The sequence below is a fragment of the Coenobita brevimanus genome, chromosome 73 (genome assembly GCF_032717465.1).
Source record: "Coenobita brevimanus isolate Jiangsu-jjx chromosome 73, ASM3271746v2, whole genome shotgun sequence".
Classification (NCBI taxonomy): Eukaryota; Metazoa; Arthropoda; class Malacostraca; order Decapoda; family Coenobitidae; genus Coenobita; species Coenobita brevimanus.
This window is the reverse complement of record NC_137026.1, coordinates 33,604,081-33,620,373: the sequence shown is the minus strand read 5'-3', so window position 1 is coordinate 33,620,373 and position 16,293 is coordinate 33,604,081. Positions and strand designations below refer to the sequence as shown.

At 38.6% G+C, this 16,293-nt stretch overlaps 1 protein-coding gene across 1 annotated transcript in view; it reads right to left on the bottom strand.

Annotated features, from left to right (window-relative positions):
* LOC145407439 (uncharacterized) overlaps window positions 1–16,293 on the bottom strand; it is a 447,869-nt gene that overhangs the window by 409,525 nt on the left and 22,051 nt on the right. Inside the window, exons 10-21 of the mRNA XM_080278366.1 lie at window positions 16,015–16,208; window positions 15,446–15,618; window positions 14,747–14,852; window positions 13,962–14,116; window positions 12,911–13,132; window positions 12,236–12,337; window positions 11,006–11,035; window positions 9,882–10,030; window positions 9,234–9,412; window positions 4,495–4,648; window positions 3,858–3,971; window positions 1,327–1,545 (exon numbers count right to left, since the gene is read on the bottom strand). Coding sequence (XP_080134492.1) covers window positions 1,327–1,545; window positions 3,858–3,971; window positions 4,495–4,648; window positions 9,234–9,412; window positions 9,882–10,030; window positions 11,006–11,035; window positions 12,236–12,337; window positions 12,911–13,132; window positions 13,962–14,116; window positions 14,747–14,852; window positions 15,446–15,618; window positions 16,015–16,208 — 1,797 coding nt within the window. The remainder of the gene's footprint in view (window positions 1–1,326; window positions 1,546–3,857; window positions 3,972–4,494; window positions 4,649–9,233; window positions 9,413–9,881; window positions 10,031–11,005; window positions 11,036–12,235; window positions 12,338–12,910; window positions 13,133–13,961; window positions 14,117–14,746; window positions 14,853–15,445; window positions 15,619–16,014; window positions 16,209–16,293) is intronic.

The window sequence follows — 16,293 nt, the reverse complement described above, 5'->3', positions numbered from 1 at the left end:
CTGCTCCAAATACCCTTCATCTTGCTTCTACATCTAAAACTCCAGTGGTCTAATGGCCTTCAGTACTAGTTGGGGTAAAGTAGAATGCTCTATGGATATGGTAACTCGACCAGGCGGCTGGAGGCATTCTGATCATTTAAAAACCTCCATGGACACAAGTTGTTCAACTAACATCACAAGGATGTACTATGGGACTAATTAAAATCTGTTACCCATTTTGCTTCATAATCTATTAAAAACATTTCAATGTATTAAGGTATCACTTTGGGGATTACTTACCGGTATAAGCAAATTTTCACATTCCAATTTAAAACAGTCCTTGAGACAAAGTACTGTGATAACATGGATCTAATATGCACATATCAAACATACACCATAGCCATATTCCCCCAAAACTGTACGAGTTCAAACTCATTACTGGGATAAAATGCAGAAAAACACAAGCTTACAATGGAAACTACAAAACTACAGAAAAGTATATCTAAATAAGACTTCTAACTGATGCTAACTACATGGGTACTGGTCAAAGTCTGAATACAAAGACAGTCCAGGAAGTCTAAGTGGTTTTTTATGCACTATGAAAAAGAAAGTCAACACAGGAACAAAGTTAGGTAGCCAAGTTTGTCCACGTCAGTCTTATCATTTATCTCCTTATGGCTATATATCAGTCTCTCATATTTTTTCCCAACCCACCATCTTATACTGCTATCTATATCTCTCTCTTTCTTTTATGAACTAAGGAACACATGTCCATTATAGTCACAAAGTCATGCAGTAATTTTAATTTGTCAGTCACATTAACCACCTAATTTTTTCCGACCAAGCACATTATCTTCTACACTATCTTTCATTCTTACCAATTACTGTCTGCATCTCTTTCTTATCTATTTCCTTGTACTTGATACAACTCCCTCCTACCAGAAAAGCCTAATTTATCTGACCCTGCACTCACAAAATAACTTCGCAAACTCTTTGAAGATATTTGGTGAAGCCAACCTTCTTTGACTCAATTTCTGTCATATCTTCCTCTTTCTCTGACTAGAAAGATCTAATTTTTATACTTCCTATTTTCTGCGTAAAAAATATCTTACCTTACCTGTACCAGATGATCTTAATCTATTCAGCTAGGCACTCATCAAATCAAACCCTTCCCTCTACCAGGTGAACCCTAGATTTAAACCCATTACTGCCCACATTACATCTAGCTTACTCTTTAACATCCAATACCTAATGTAGTACGAAGTATTGTACTTTCTACATTTAACAGAGGCATATAATACCCTAACCTTTACTGCATGATCCTAAATGTTTCATCAGTGTACTCACCAAATCGGTAGTCTCTTCCTTGATGCCAGGTCTGAGTCAGTACAGGAGACGGACACCCGGCACATGGACTCAATGTGGCCCATCTCATTCTTAGCAGTACATGTGTAGATCCCGCCATCAGTGTAATCGGCATTGCGGATCACAAGTGTTGCTATGCCCTCCGCATCCAGAGTGAAGGAATGCTTGCGTGTTGGACGGATACGCTGCCCATCGCGGTGCCTTTACAACACAAGGTGGCACCAGGGACGAACAGCGAACAGGGAGAGTAAGGGTGGAAGAGAGATTGATGAAATGAGGACATGGAATGCAAGAGGGAGTACTAAGAAGGTTAACACATATATGAAAGGAACTGCGTAAGTAATGATGGAAGAGGCTGAGACAAATGATGCAAGGAGAGGAAAAGGAAGAGGATGTACTGAGATGGGTAACATATAAGGAAGACGGAAAATGATGACTGAAAATAGACTTTTGACCCAAGAACAAAGGGAAGCAGATGAATTACCCAAGACGAGGGAATGGCAGATGAAATACTGAGATAGTGAAGGTATGGAGAGGTATATGAATACCAAGAAAGCAGGATAACACAAATATAGATGAAAGAAAAAGGAGAGAAAGGATTGAGGAGAGACAAATGGGTGACAGGGGTGAGAGAATGATGAAGTATAATGTGAGACGGAGAATGTCACAACAGCAAAGTGCATCATAATATACTGATATAACAACAGAAGCAGGTGAACCAAGTAAGAAAGTAAGGCAGAAAATAATAAAAGACAGGGTTTACAAAAAAAATAAAGGTGACAAAAAACATGAATGGGCTTCAGAAAAACTAAGAAACTGATCGCAAACATAAAAAAAAAAGTCCAGTGGATTACAAAAATATACAAAAGCTTGCCTTTGAAATACTGTGTGCTAAATAACTCTTGAAACAAAATTATATGCAGTAATCTGTAGATCTGCACTGTAATGTCAAAAGTCACGTGTCAGTCATGTTAAAGATGGAAAAAGGGAGGGAAGAAGCTTCATGAGTTACAGGAATGTCAGAGAGGGGAAGTACAACATGCAGTGTTCTTACGGAAATATTCAGAAAAAAAGTATATGCAAAGAAATGCAAGCATAGGATGTACAGGGTGTTAGAAAGGTCTCTGTGCAGTTGGAGATGAGAGATCTGGCAGTGTGGTGTGTGTGCAAGGTTTAAACACTGAAGTGTAGCAATGTGTAAGGTGTGGCAATGTGTGGTGTGAATGAAATGTTTGTAAAGTGTAACAGTGGGTGAAATGGTAATGTGAATGTTTGTAAAGTGTGACAGTGTGTGGAATGGTAGTATGTTGCATATGTCAGGTATGGCAATGTATAGTGTGTGTCAGGTGTGGCAGTGTGTAGTGTATACAACCGTGTGAAGTGAAGTTGTGTGATGTGTGTGCATGTAAGGTGTGGTTGTGTGCTGTGTGTGTGTGTAAGGTGTGGCTGTGTGCTGTGTGCATGAAGTGTGTAAATGAGTAAGAGTGTTAGGTGAGACACTGTCCTGTGGCAGTGTCAAGTATTGCTGCATGAAGTGTGGCAGCGTGAAATATGGATATGTGATGTGTGGTAATATTTTCTACTGCACAGTAACTTATCCTACTCCCTGCAAAATCCATGAGAGATACAGTACAGAACAAGAGTTATATGGAAAAGAAAGATATATAGGGAAGGATGCAAATAATACACTCACACAGAGGTACATATCTAACCATCTAAAATTGTGAATAAAAAAAATATACATATTATTGCACAAAGTTTAGTTTTGTGTCAGCAATAAGCTACTGTGCCAAAATAAGCTATCACACCACACACATAGATATAAAGAAAACAGACAGACTTGAATTCCTATTATAAGTTCCCCTAGTGAATATTTACATACCCTTGAGGTCTAAATTCATCTTCAAAGCTTCTTAACCAGTAACTCTCCTAACCTACCCTTACCAATGTCCCTAACTCTGCCATCATGTGACTTTCCTATCTTAACCTGTACACCATAACAAAACAATAAAAGTTTATTAGGCTTTTATAACTATCAAGCCTACTGTTAAACTAACCTAGCCTCACCAAATCCTCTAACTACGGTGAATCTAATGCTCAAGACTTCTTAACTTGTTCTCTCTTAACTGGCCAAACTTAACCCTACAATTTTTTAAAAACCTCACAATATTCTCAACACTTAACTGTCACCTAATGCTACCTTGCTCTAACCTGTTTTCTACTGACTTATCCTAATACACCTCTCTATATGAGTTTTGAGCTTCATTATTAGCCTCTTTCCTCCTGAGTTAGACTAAATGCAATCTTCTACAAGTTACTAAAACCCTCACAATTCGTACACCTACTAACTTAGCCTACCTCTGCCATGCCTTCTTAATACTGTAGACTCTTCCTTAACTTACTTCAGCTTTCACGACTTCCACACACCCTAACTTAACCTAACTCTCACGTGACTTTACCTAACTCTCACCTAATTCAGCCTGACTCTTCCCCAGACCTCAGCCTCAACTCACCAGACAACACCAATAGTGGGGTAGGCTTCGATCACTGTCTGGAGGGTGATTATAGAGCCATCACGTACACTCTGATCCTCCAGCTCTTTTAGGAACATGGGAGAGATGTATGACCTAGGAGGAGAGAAAATGATAATTGCAAAAGAGAATCTAGCTCTAATTTTTTCCTCTTTTTGCCAGAATACCCTCCCCTAGCCCCGTGCATCCTCTGCTAGTTCACCATCATCACGTTAATCTTTATTTCATATTTCTATGTACGGTGGCACATATGTATCTATCAGACAAACTCAAATGTCAACTAAACTATCATGAAGGTTCCCTAAATTCCTGAACAATCAACACTATTCCCCCCCCATTCCTTTGTCTGCCTCTGGGGCATAGATGTTTACCCTGTGGCAACTGTCATCATTATCATCATCATGCATCAAATAAAATAAACTCATGCTTCATAGAGAGGAACCCCTTCTTTGGCCATGATAAATCTGATGTTTTCTAAGGACTGAAGGTTTAAGAAAATGTCCAGACCAGCTACTTTCTTTACTACAGTATTTGGTCCCTCTTGGAAAAAAAATGAACTCTCAAACATGTTGCCAGATCTAAAGCACAAACTATCCCCCTCATCATCACACAGCCTCACCTTAAACCAGAGTCTACTATGAGCCTGGAGCGACAGAGAACAGAGCCATACTGATTCTGGGCACATGCAGAGTACACGGCTGCATCCTCATGGTTTGAGTTGGAGATCTCCAGGGTGTAGAAGTGCCCATCCTCCTGCCACATTGTATGGTTATCTGTGTGTATTGTGAAAGTTTAGTCATCATCAGCATCATATTAAGCTTTTCACTGCACTGACATCCTTTATATCTGAATCATGTTATCACTGTTGTTTCTGATGTTTTTATCAAGTGCTTTGCAGACTGAAAATGCTCTTCTCAGGCTGTCCACTATCCTACTTTTGGAGGACAGGGAGGGATCTGGGGGAATGTCTGTAGGACACAATAAACTTCTTCCTGTAGTTAACTGGATTTACATCCCAGTGAATCTGGGGCCACAAAACCCTCATCCTCCAATTTACAACCATTCTCTCTAAGCTCATACTATCAAAACATACTTTCTTCTACTTGGACTACTTCACTCCATGATTTTCATGAATTTCTATAAATCTTTCCGTACACATGAAATTAAAAGTAAGGGAATGATGGTACTGTAAACAACATAAGATGGCAAAGTTAGTCTCATTTTTTCCTGCTTCAGTATCTGGAACTCTCCATTTACAATAATGACAAATAAGTCAGGATGGTGATAACTGGTAGTTTGATATAAAGAACAAATTATTAAACAAGGCTGCCAACATTCCAAAGGGAATGCATGGTGGTCTCTACACTGTTACAGTACACTGACATGCTTCTGTGCAACTGCCATGATGATTAATGAGCATACAAAATCATAACACAGTATCTCAAAATTTGTGTGTTTGTATGGTCTGCATTTGAACTTATAAATCCATTTAAAATACAGTACCAAAACCACAAAAAATATATATATAAAGTGTCTTGGGCTATTGGCCCAAAGAACAATGTGCAAAGTTTGACATAAACTGGTAAACAAAGAAAGGAACAGCACAAAGCTGAAAAAATCTTTGGAAGAAAAAAAAATGAAATGGAAAAAATACAGTAGTTCTTCATACTTTGGTGTGGGGGTGTACTGAGAGTGAAATGGATAAGATGAAAACTACTGTAAATCACAGAGAAAATGTACAACCTCATTGGGAAGCAAATACTGGACGACTGGATGGTTTCAACTATTGTTTCTTCAAAGATACTTTGATAAGGTAACCCTGTATAGATGATGGGCTAAGCAATGGGCAACACACTGCAAAAATTATAATTGCAGTCCTTTGTGACAAGCAAAGATACAAGGCTATGATGCAACAGTCCATTACATTGAAGGGAAAGTGACCATTCTATACCCCTGATGACACCATATCATCAAAAAACATACAGTCACCTCTTTGGAATCTGAAATGAATCACACAGCACTCAGACTGATGTTTTAGATCACCAGACTGCAAGACACCTGATACAAAAACAAATATAATCCATCGCCTACATCACCATTATCATCACCATCATCTCAGCTTGAGAGTACAGTATTAATAATGAGTGGAAACAAATTTAAGACCATTCCAACCATGACGACATCAACAAAGATCATGGAACGAGTCAGAACAAGAAGATAATCTACAATCAATTATAAAAAAAAAAGTAGCCACTGAGCAGGTTTACAGACTTGGAGCAAAACTCCAACATAAAACAATGGATGAGGGAGACAGCAATACTGTACTGTACTGCAAGACGAGCATCCAATTATTTGTCAATAAAACACTGGAACTGGTGTTCGACCATCCAACAACCATGTTGTTCCTGTTATTCATGCCAACAATGTCTTTCACTGTATACAGAGCAGCTCAGCTCTTAAACTAACACAGGTACATGCTGCAACAATTTACAAAGCTTCCTTACATATGACAGCGAGAACCTTCACTTACTTTAGCAGTACATGCAGCAACAAGTGCTCTACCATCAACAGTACATACTGCAGCAACCACTTCTCAAGCTTCCATTGTACACCTGGTTGCATACGCCTCTCTCTCCTCAAGTGCACTGTACATGCAGCAGCAGCAGATGCTCTAGCTTCGACTGTACATACTGCAGTAAGCGAGCCTCTGGCTCTAACTGTACATAAGGCAGCAAGCTCTACAATCAACTGTTTTGTGCCTGATACCTGTGACAGGAGAGAAGACTGTCCGTCTGACAGAGCCAAGGAACTGGGGGCGGGGGCAGGGAACTGCCCAACTCATGCTCCTAAATCCAAGATGTGGCACCGGCTGCCACCCTACCCGGTGGCCCAGCAGACAACATCGTACGCCACAAGGGACATCCACACCATACATGACCCCGCCCACCACAGGATGGGGTCTTAGGTGGATGATCCTGATGGAAGTCCTTCCCCTGGCCCATCTGTCTCTGTTGCTACAGACTCCTTGAAGATTATGCCGACGACGAAATGCACACAGGCGACAGCTTCGTCCTTATATATAATTCATAATTCTTGTACTAAACTATTTATACATACAAGTATTCAGATTCTTTCAGAACTCATGCATATGAATAATATTATTTTGGACTTCTGAACACACACATTACCTCTACATTTCTTAACCCAACTCAGTACACTCTCCACACTCACTGTGCTGAGAGAATCCATATACTGCACATTCTTCAATTCTTTTACCAGAACCTAAATACTGTACATTCAAAGGATTCCCTGTAATGAACTACAAGGCAGAGTTTTTGTAAAATACAACTTGACTCACTCCACCAAACATTTAAAAAGATGAAAAAATACTTCCCTACATACAGTCCTGAAGCTTCTGTTTGCAACTGTCAGCAAATCTCTGTAATTTCGCTCAAATCATTCTCCTTCGTTATGTCTTGGCTTCAATATTTATATGTGGCTTGCTATGTTTCTATAGCTGATCGATCAATACACACTAGTTAATCCTCAAACTTACATTTTCTATAATCACTGTAAACCCAGAAAAAATGGAAGAACAACCACACTGTAAGGGGTAACTTGTTAAAATGAACAGGGGGACACACACACTTGAACAACGGTCGGCGAATTTTTTTGTATTTTATATTTCATACTTCTAAACAAAACACTTTTCTAGAAACTGTGAATTTCAAACAACTTTACATGGCAAATCACTGACATAACAAAAGAAGGAAGCTTCATCATATAATGGTGAAAATACCTCTATACTAATCTCAAAGTTCCTTCAAAAACAACAGTACTCATATTTTTTCCACTATATACTGTACTATACAGCACTATAACACATACATTTTTTTTCATCTCTAATCCCATAGTCCTTACTAGTCATGAAAAAATGAATACAAAGACACACAATCCCCATCCGCTACTTGGTGTGAAAAGGTATTTTAGATTTAATCATCTAATTTGCTCTTAGCCTCTAATTATATGTTCTTCCTTTTGATCTGTAATGTACTAAGACTAAAAGAAGTGCCCATACATTGTTAAATTTCTGGAAAATTAATGATTAAAGTAACACATCAAACTTCAACCAACCAAATATATTTTTAAACATGAAGACAATCAACATAATTACCCTCATCCTCACAAAACCTCACAGAGAAAAAGGATCCAGGAAAAAGAATTAGCAAACATGAAAACAGAAGTTATCAACAGTGACAGACATGATACGAATCAAACATTCGCTGTTGGCCATCCTCCTCATAATCACCGAAACTTTTCAGGTACTTTCCTCTTGACAATCATCGTAGTCCTAACTCCCTCAGAAAAATCATATAAGCAGGAACAAGAATTAAGAAAGAAAATTCACAAAAGTAGAAGTACTGTAACAAGAGACCACCCATGGGAATGGGGCCTTAGTTTCCACTATTACAAATGAGAATAGGATCCAGAAACATGAAAAAAGAAATGCAGCCTAGAAGCTATCACCACAGTGCCACTGAAGAAAAATTTTATCCGAATAGACGGTAATGAAACATCTATCGCCAATTCATTTAAAGTCAATTTCCTTTTGACCTCTCTCATTATCCTCAAGCTTGTAAAATGCCGAAAAACCATGGCAGTGTCACAAACCCATGTCTCATCTGATACTTAACCACCAACTCATCCAAACCTACATCTACCCTTACACATACTTTCTACCATTATGAAATTCACATATGTAAGAGCTTGTAGCAACACCACGATACATAAGACCACACCTTTCAAAAAAATGGTAGGCAAATACTGGCCGATGTCCATGAACATTTGCAAATACAAATGATATGCTATAAAAATTTGGTGATGCAGCTTTCTTCGTAAAGCAGATATGCACCACCCTTTAGTACTGGTAAGAGAGCAAAAATGTGAGAAAATATTTTGTATATACAGTATGTCTGTGTATATGCTTACTTATCCTCCCAATCATGGAAACTTGCCAGGGAACAAAGGGTGGTCTTTCACAGCTTACATGTTCTGGACTATGCTAGCTTACCCTTGTGTCTTCCTAAACTCCAGGCACTCTGGGGCCACCAAGATGTAATACAGGCTGGCTTTTCTTTCTTTCTTTCCCCCAATTTTTTCCTAATCCAAAAACCACCACCCTAACATCCTAACATGACTAACCACAAACACACCATCAGCAACCAGAGGTGATCTACTCTTCAACCACAACATCAAAGGCCTAAGAATGCTAACAGTCTGAAAGGTTATAAAAAACTTATAACATTGTGTGTGTGTGTGTGTGTGTGTGTGTGTGTGTGTGTTACAATATATACGCACCATCAGCAACCATTGGTTCTCCATTCTTGAACCACGACACCTGAGGCTTGGGAATGCCAACGATTTGGCAGGTGAGACGAACTGGGAAGCCAACCTGAACCCTCCTATCACGAAGTCTCATGGTGAACTGAGGTGCCATGCTACTGACGGAGTCCAGCCGGGAAAGGGCCATTAGGTTGCTGCGTGGGGAGGAATAATAATAATAATCCTTACAATCAACATCATTACTGCAGTATCAATCATCACTTGTCATTATCACTGTAATCATCATTATCATCATCATCATCAATATCGTATTTTTCAATGTCACTGTCATCTTTAACAACTGCAGAAGCATCTTATCTGTATTCTTCACTACAGTATTCAAACCTTATTTATTATCAAGACCATCACCACCATTTTCCTACTTTCACTTACTAAACATGGTGGTCCTATCTAGATCAATGTAGAGAAACCATAAAATTTGAGAACAACCGTTAGTGTGTTGAAAGAAATTACAACTCCATTATTTCATTATCATCATCTTCCTACTACTCCCACTGCTATAAAATGGGTGGGTAGGATCCACAAAAATAGTAGTACAAGTATCAGGAATGAACCGAGTAAAAGAGAATAATAAACCTGAGACCAAATGCAACCTCGCAGTACCTGTTAATGCGTTCCTGTGCCTCTAAGACAGAACAGTCATGCGTGGGGGTGAGTCTGGTGTAGGAGGTGACACGGCCTCCTGGGTTCACCACCTCCAGCTCATATTTCCCTTCATCCTCCCACTGGACGTCATCAATTCGCAAGCCCACCTGTACATCATCATCATCATTATTGTAGTCTTATTACCCACCAAGTAATAAATACATGGCAAAAATGTTCATCATTATTATCACCATCACTTATATAATTTAGGTAAATGATGATTCACTGCAGAGTAAGAGTATCATATAAGTCTTGGTGATCTAAGTGCAAAACAAGACTTCACGTGATAAAAAAAAATAAAGGAAATGGGTAACTTATCTATCTCGCTGTTAAATGATTAATCAGGAAAATATATATGACATAGACTAGACTGTTGGTGAAATACTTAGAAGTTGATATTTTTGAACATGTTTAAATAAGGATTCAAGTCTCTGTATTACTGATCTTACATGATTCCACATAAAAAAAAAGCAAAGCAAAGGAGGAAGTGGATTAGGCATATGGGTTGAATGTGAATGGATATAAATGTGATTTTCTTTTTAAGTATGTAAAAGTAAACTGAATTTGTGAAAGTTGATTAAGTGTCAACCTCCACCACCAAAAAATGTAATTCCTCAAGAAGTGTAACAACCATTCCAGAATATTAATAATATCAAGTCATAAACAAATAACATGGTGAAAACAGCAGGAATCCAGTACAGTATTATGATAAGAAATGGTCAGAACTTTGCTTTATAACAGATAAAAACAAGAACACACAAAAAAATAAAAATTTCCAAACACGCTGAGGTTACAGTAAAGTCATTAAAGTAAGCAGTTTACCACAAGTATGTTTTCACGAGGGGATTAAATAAGTCACTGAAAACAACACAGTTAGTACTGGTTATAATACTGCCTTGAAAACTGTAGTGCTTAAAGTAAGAATATCAAAATAGCACAAATTTAAGTACTGTAATTCATATGGGCAAAAATGCATATTAAAACTCTGCAAGCAAAAAAGTTATGATTATTATGGTAATGGATTGAGCAGGTTCAGTTTCCTGATTACAAGGCTACGTGTGTCTTCAGATTCACAACTCTACCTTGCTGACTAGACCAAAGACGTTGTGTATCTGCAAAAGGGCCAACCACACATTCAGTCAGGACCAGCATACTAGGTAAACAATGATGCTTAGTTCATGTAATTACTTATCATCATCCTTATCCTCATCCTACTTCAAACTTTTAAAGCTATATTAAGTGTGTAGGATTAAAAATTAGGCCCTAATAAAATCGATACTGCAGAAGAAACTGTTATACGTACTCCATGAAAACGGCAATACAGTATAACCACTCATTCACCAGTCAGGCCTTTAATCATTTCTACTCCACCACACAGGCAGAACTATGCACTACCACAAGCTTTGCCTCAATCATTTCATCTGGTGACATGATATACCAGGGAAAAAACTCTGATAAACTTAAAAAAACACTAATACTTACCAACAAAGCAACTCTATCAATGGAAAGCATGAAAAAGTCAACAACAATTTACTGCAGGTCTGTCAACAATTAAGTGCTGTAATTAAATACCGTTCTAGAGTATCTTGAATACCATATACGGTACACTTCCCTGGATAATGTTAATTCTTCGAACATTATGCACAACTAATAAATCAATCTCTGTCTCTATTCCCTCATCCTTTACTGCCATTTCAGGACTGTGGGGGTCTCAGGCTACTTAGCTCAGGCTCCAGGCATACTTATATAATTCACTGTTTGCCAGCATTAACTGAATTTCTAACTACAACTTCACTTAATTACAACAGCAGGAACCAAACACAAACTGGACTTACTAATATACTCGGAGTTTTAGTACAATCTACAGTATATGCTATCAAAACTACAGTATACATGGAGAAAACTAACTTATCCCTAAAACAACAGAAATTCTAGTACCAATCCCAATATGCCTCTACTCATCAGATGCAGGGTGAATTTCAAGTCATACAGAAATAACACACATTACTTCTTTCTGTCTGCCACAATATTCAATCTGATATCATGAGGGGAGTCCAGAATGAGTTCAGTTACACTAATACATCATGGTTGAGCAAATGAAGACCTAACTCTTAAAAGACAATTATTACTCACTTACAACACTGACATATTTTTTCCATGGCCTCAAACTTTTTTCAGCATACACGGAAACCTCCTAAAGTGAAGGCGTTAAATACGTGTTCTGTCTTTATGTCCTGATTTAAATTCATCCTGCACAGCAACACCAATACTGTATAGGTACATCCAAAACAACAGCACTGTGGGGAACTAACCGAGGTGTCAGTGGATATGGAGGAGAACCGTGGATAGCGGTTGATGTCAATGAAGGTGCCATCCTTGTACCACCTGATCTCAGGCATTGGGTCACCAGTCACCTGTACAAAAGATTCATCAACACTGTCACCATGAAATCGACCTAACTCAAATTACATTAATAAATGGAGTGGCTGGGATCTAGAAAGCAGAAGATCAGCATTTATTGTACATTAAAAAATAAATAAATAAATAAGTAACTAGCACAAGTTACCCACATCCATTCACTATGCATTCAGGTCACTGAATTCTGTTCTTAAATGTGATTCACACTCATTAACACCTGTAGGATGGAGATTACTCTGTTAACTGCCAACTTCTAATGAGGTGCACCCTTTGTCATAAGCATCTCCATACTGTATCTCCTTCATCCATGCATTCAATATAGCTATAATCCTTTGTAAACTATCAACCTTGACTCTTATTATCTCCTAACCAGAGGGTACATAAAGCCCAATATTACACAAAATCAGTATAGTCACTTATTTTTCATGATCTCCTACCAGGAACTAGAAAGGGCAATTTAGTGAAAGCTGTATAAGGCTTTATTTTAAACAATGTAATAAATATCAAACTACCTGGTACTTTCATCAGAGCACTAAACCAACATACAATTACATTACAAAAAAATTTACCTGAGCATCAATGGAGATGCATCCACCTGGCATGGCTCGAACCTGGTAAGGCAGGGCCTTGGGTAGGGTGGGATGCTCAACCCTGCGGCCGACACGTATAGGCCTAGGCGTCATTACAGCCTCACCCCACCCATACTTATTCCTCGGCGTCACTCGGAACAGGTACTCCCGGTCAGTTTTCAGGTTGTACACATCAAAGGAGGTGATGGGAGACACACCAAGCTGCAGATAAAAAACCATCAACATCACCATTAGCACCATCATCATCATCATCATCACCATATCATCATTATCAGTATCACCAAGCTGAAGATACAAGAGCCACTGTCATCAACATCATCAGTAATATGAAAAGCTGAATATAATACAGTCATCATCATCATCATCATTATCGTTTTTCCTGATAACCATCATCTCAAACCATATTCCCAGCAAGCAGGGATGAAGGTTACAAGAGGGCTACATCATAAGTACTGGCAATTATGGGCAACTAATGCTTGGTATCTATTGGTCACATGATGACAATTAAGTGAGCAAAGGTGTAAGAAGGCCCTAATTTTTCATGGTCATTTAGATGAACAGACAACATTCCACATTACATGTGTAATCAGCAACAGTATAGAAAAGTCTGACATGTTCTATAATCACATGCTATAGAAGTTACAATAGGAATAGCCTGTCCACACATTCTCACTATTTTAATCATCAGACACATCAAAAATTATAAAAAAAAACTGGACCCTGTACATGCCTTCATGCTCTAATTTTTATCAAAACACCCATAACAAAAGTCCTCTTTATTAACACTGTAACTGACCTACTGCCACCAAGCCCCCTCCCAAAGAATATAATTTAATGTAAAAACCTGGGAACTTTTCCTAGATCTTTGCTCCTTTAATTTTAATGCTATGCTTCATACATGTAAAATCAACCTCATCAACATTTTTCTCCTCCTCCTCCTCCTCATCATCATCATCATCATCATCATCATCATCATCATCATCATCATCATCATCACCACCACCATCATCATCATCATCACGTAACTCACCTCCTGCCAACGTGCCTCCTCCCCAAGAATCCATGACTCCACCTTGTACGCACTGGTGATGACTCCCCCAGTGTGCTCCGGTTTCTCCCAGTGCAAAGACACCCAGTTCTTTCCAACATCGGTTGCCTTTGGAGTGCCCACCTTACCTGGGACATCTGCAAACAATATTCATGTCAGGGAAAGCTTAGAAATGAGCCGGCCAATTCTAGAAAAAATATGGTATTCATTTATACTTACCAGAACCGTATAACAAACTACTGTATTATGAGACGCCTAATCACAAGGTTCATCCACAGTGATAAACAAAAAATTAACCTCAAAACTGCTTAACCCTTTCAATACAACACTTTGCTCTCACCAGCTCTGACTTCTTAGAGTAAAGAGAAACCTTATACAGTCAGAGGATTATGGTAAAATAACTATAACCCTTACTTTATGAAAGCACAACTTTACCATTTTATTCCAACTAGTTTCAAGTGATGAAATTCATCAGGAGGAATCCTTAAACTGTCAGAGTTGTATCCCTCATTTCAAGATGACGACTCTAGGTGTACTGCCATTAATGCTATGGAAAATGTTAAGAGAAAACTTTAGGTGGTTCAGCCAATGGAGCAAATGCACAAATGGAAAGCAAGAAGCAGACTTGGGAAGAAAAGATGGGAGATTACACAAAGGAAGGTGGTGTATTATGTGGAGAGGCCATTAACCTCACAGGATGCGGCATTAGGCAATAATGAGAATAGGAAAAAGACAGACTCATAAGCTAAGTGACAGTTTTACCATACCTCTGATGAATCTGCCAGACATGATGCGCCTCTCCTCTATCTTGCCAGGGAACTTCTCGTCTCTACCTCGTGGTGAGTAGCTTCTACAGCGGAAGTTCTCTCGTACCTGTGGAAAAATAATAATCATTGTTAGCTTTATTTGTTTAATTATACCTATGCTTTGACCTCTCCACAAAGACATTGTGTTCTGGCATAACCTGTACTGCCTGGCACAGTATTAGTTAACAAAGAGTCAAGCTTTGTTTGCTCCCCAAAAGATGGCGTTGCTGTGTGTTGCCTCTCTTCCCTCATACTAAGACTATGACTTGCATGTTTACCTATTGTACTTACTGAAAGTGATTCTCACACAGACTGGTGTACTGGGAATGGAAAGCATATATTTATGACACACTGATGAAATTATGTCAGAGTAAACACAAAGCTTCAAAATAAATCCAGGCAACACTGATCAAACCTGTGAAATCAAGATTAATAAACAATATAAGGCCAAATTTCACCTAACCAGGACTTTATTTAGCATATAAGTGTCTCTTCTAACTAGAAGTGTTAGCCACAGCACCCTTAAACCACCCCTACTATTTGAGAAGTCTTTCCTAAACAGAACCATATTGGGTAGTGGTAATGAGAATAAAATGTAAAAATATGTTATCAAAGTGACGTGATTAATATTACTGATTATTGACTGCACTTAAGACTTACCTTGACACTGCAATAGGCCCTGACAGTGCCATTGGAATTCTTGGCCTCGACAGTGTATGTTCCACTGTCGGTGAACTGGGATCCACGGATGATGAGAATGTGCTGGTTTTCTCGGACGCTCTTATGTGCCCGGGCAGTGTTTGAAACGTCATGGCTTCCCTTCATCCAAGTCACTGGAGGGAAATGACCAACAACACTGTTATCATCACCATCATCATTGTTATCATTATCATCAACTAATAAAAAATTATACTCATTATCAAAGAGCGCTGCAATGGAGGATGAAAACAGTATGAAGCATTAGTGAGGTAAAGAGGATTCTCACCACTTATTTATAATGAGATACATTTAGGACTGAATCAGTCCTACTCATTAGCATGATATTTCGGAAAAAAATATATATATATATATATATATATATACTGTATTAGGATGATGATGGTATTAAGACAATCATAACAGTAAAGGTCTTTACAATGGAAATAGTGACAATAATGGTGATACCAAAAATAATAGTATGTGGTGTTAATGGCAATGATGTCAGTGACACTGAAGCTAATTCCACTCACCTCTAGGCATGGGTTCTCCCTGGACGACACATGATAGCCGAATCTCTTCCTCCCTGAAGACTGTGACCATGCTATCGGGTCGTGTGGTGAAGGTGGGTGCTCGTGTCTCCCTCTCCAGGCCCAGCACCACCATGCCCTTCTGACGCTTGGGCACGCCAAAGGATACTGTGCTCATGGTGTATGCATGGCCATACCTGGTGCATATTTTAAATCAGCAGTGGTAAAATTCAGACATAGCTTAAATTCAATATTTATTCCAGGAAAATTTGGTCACACAGA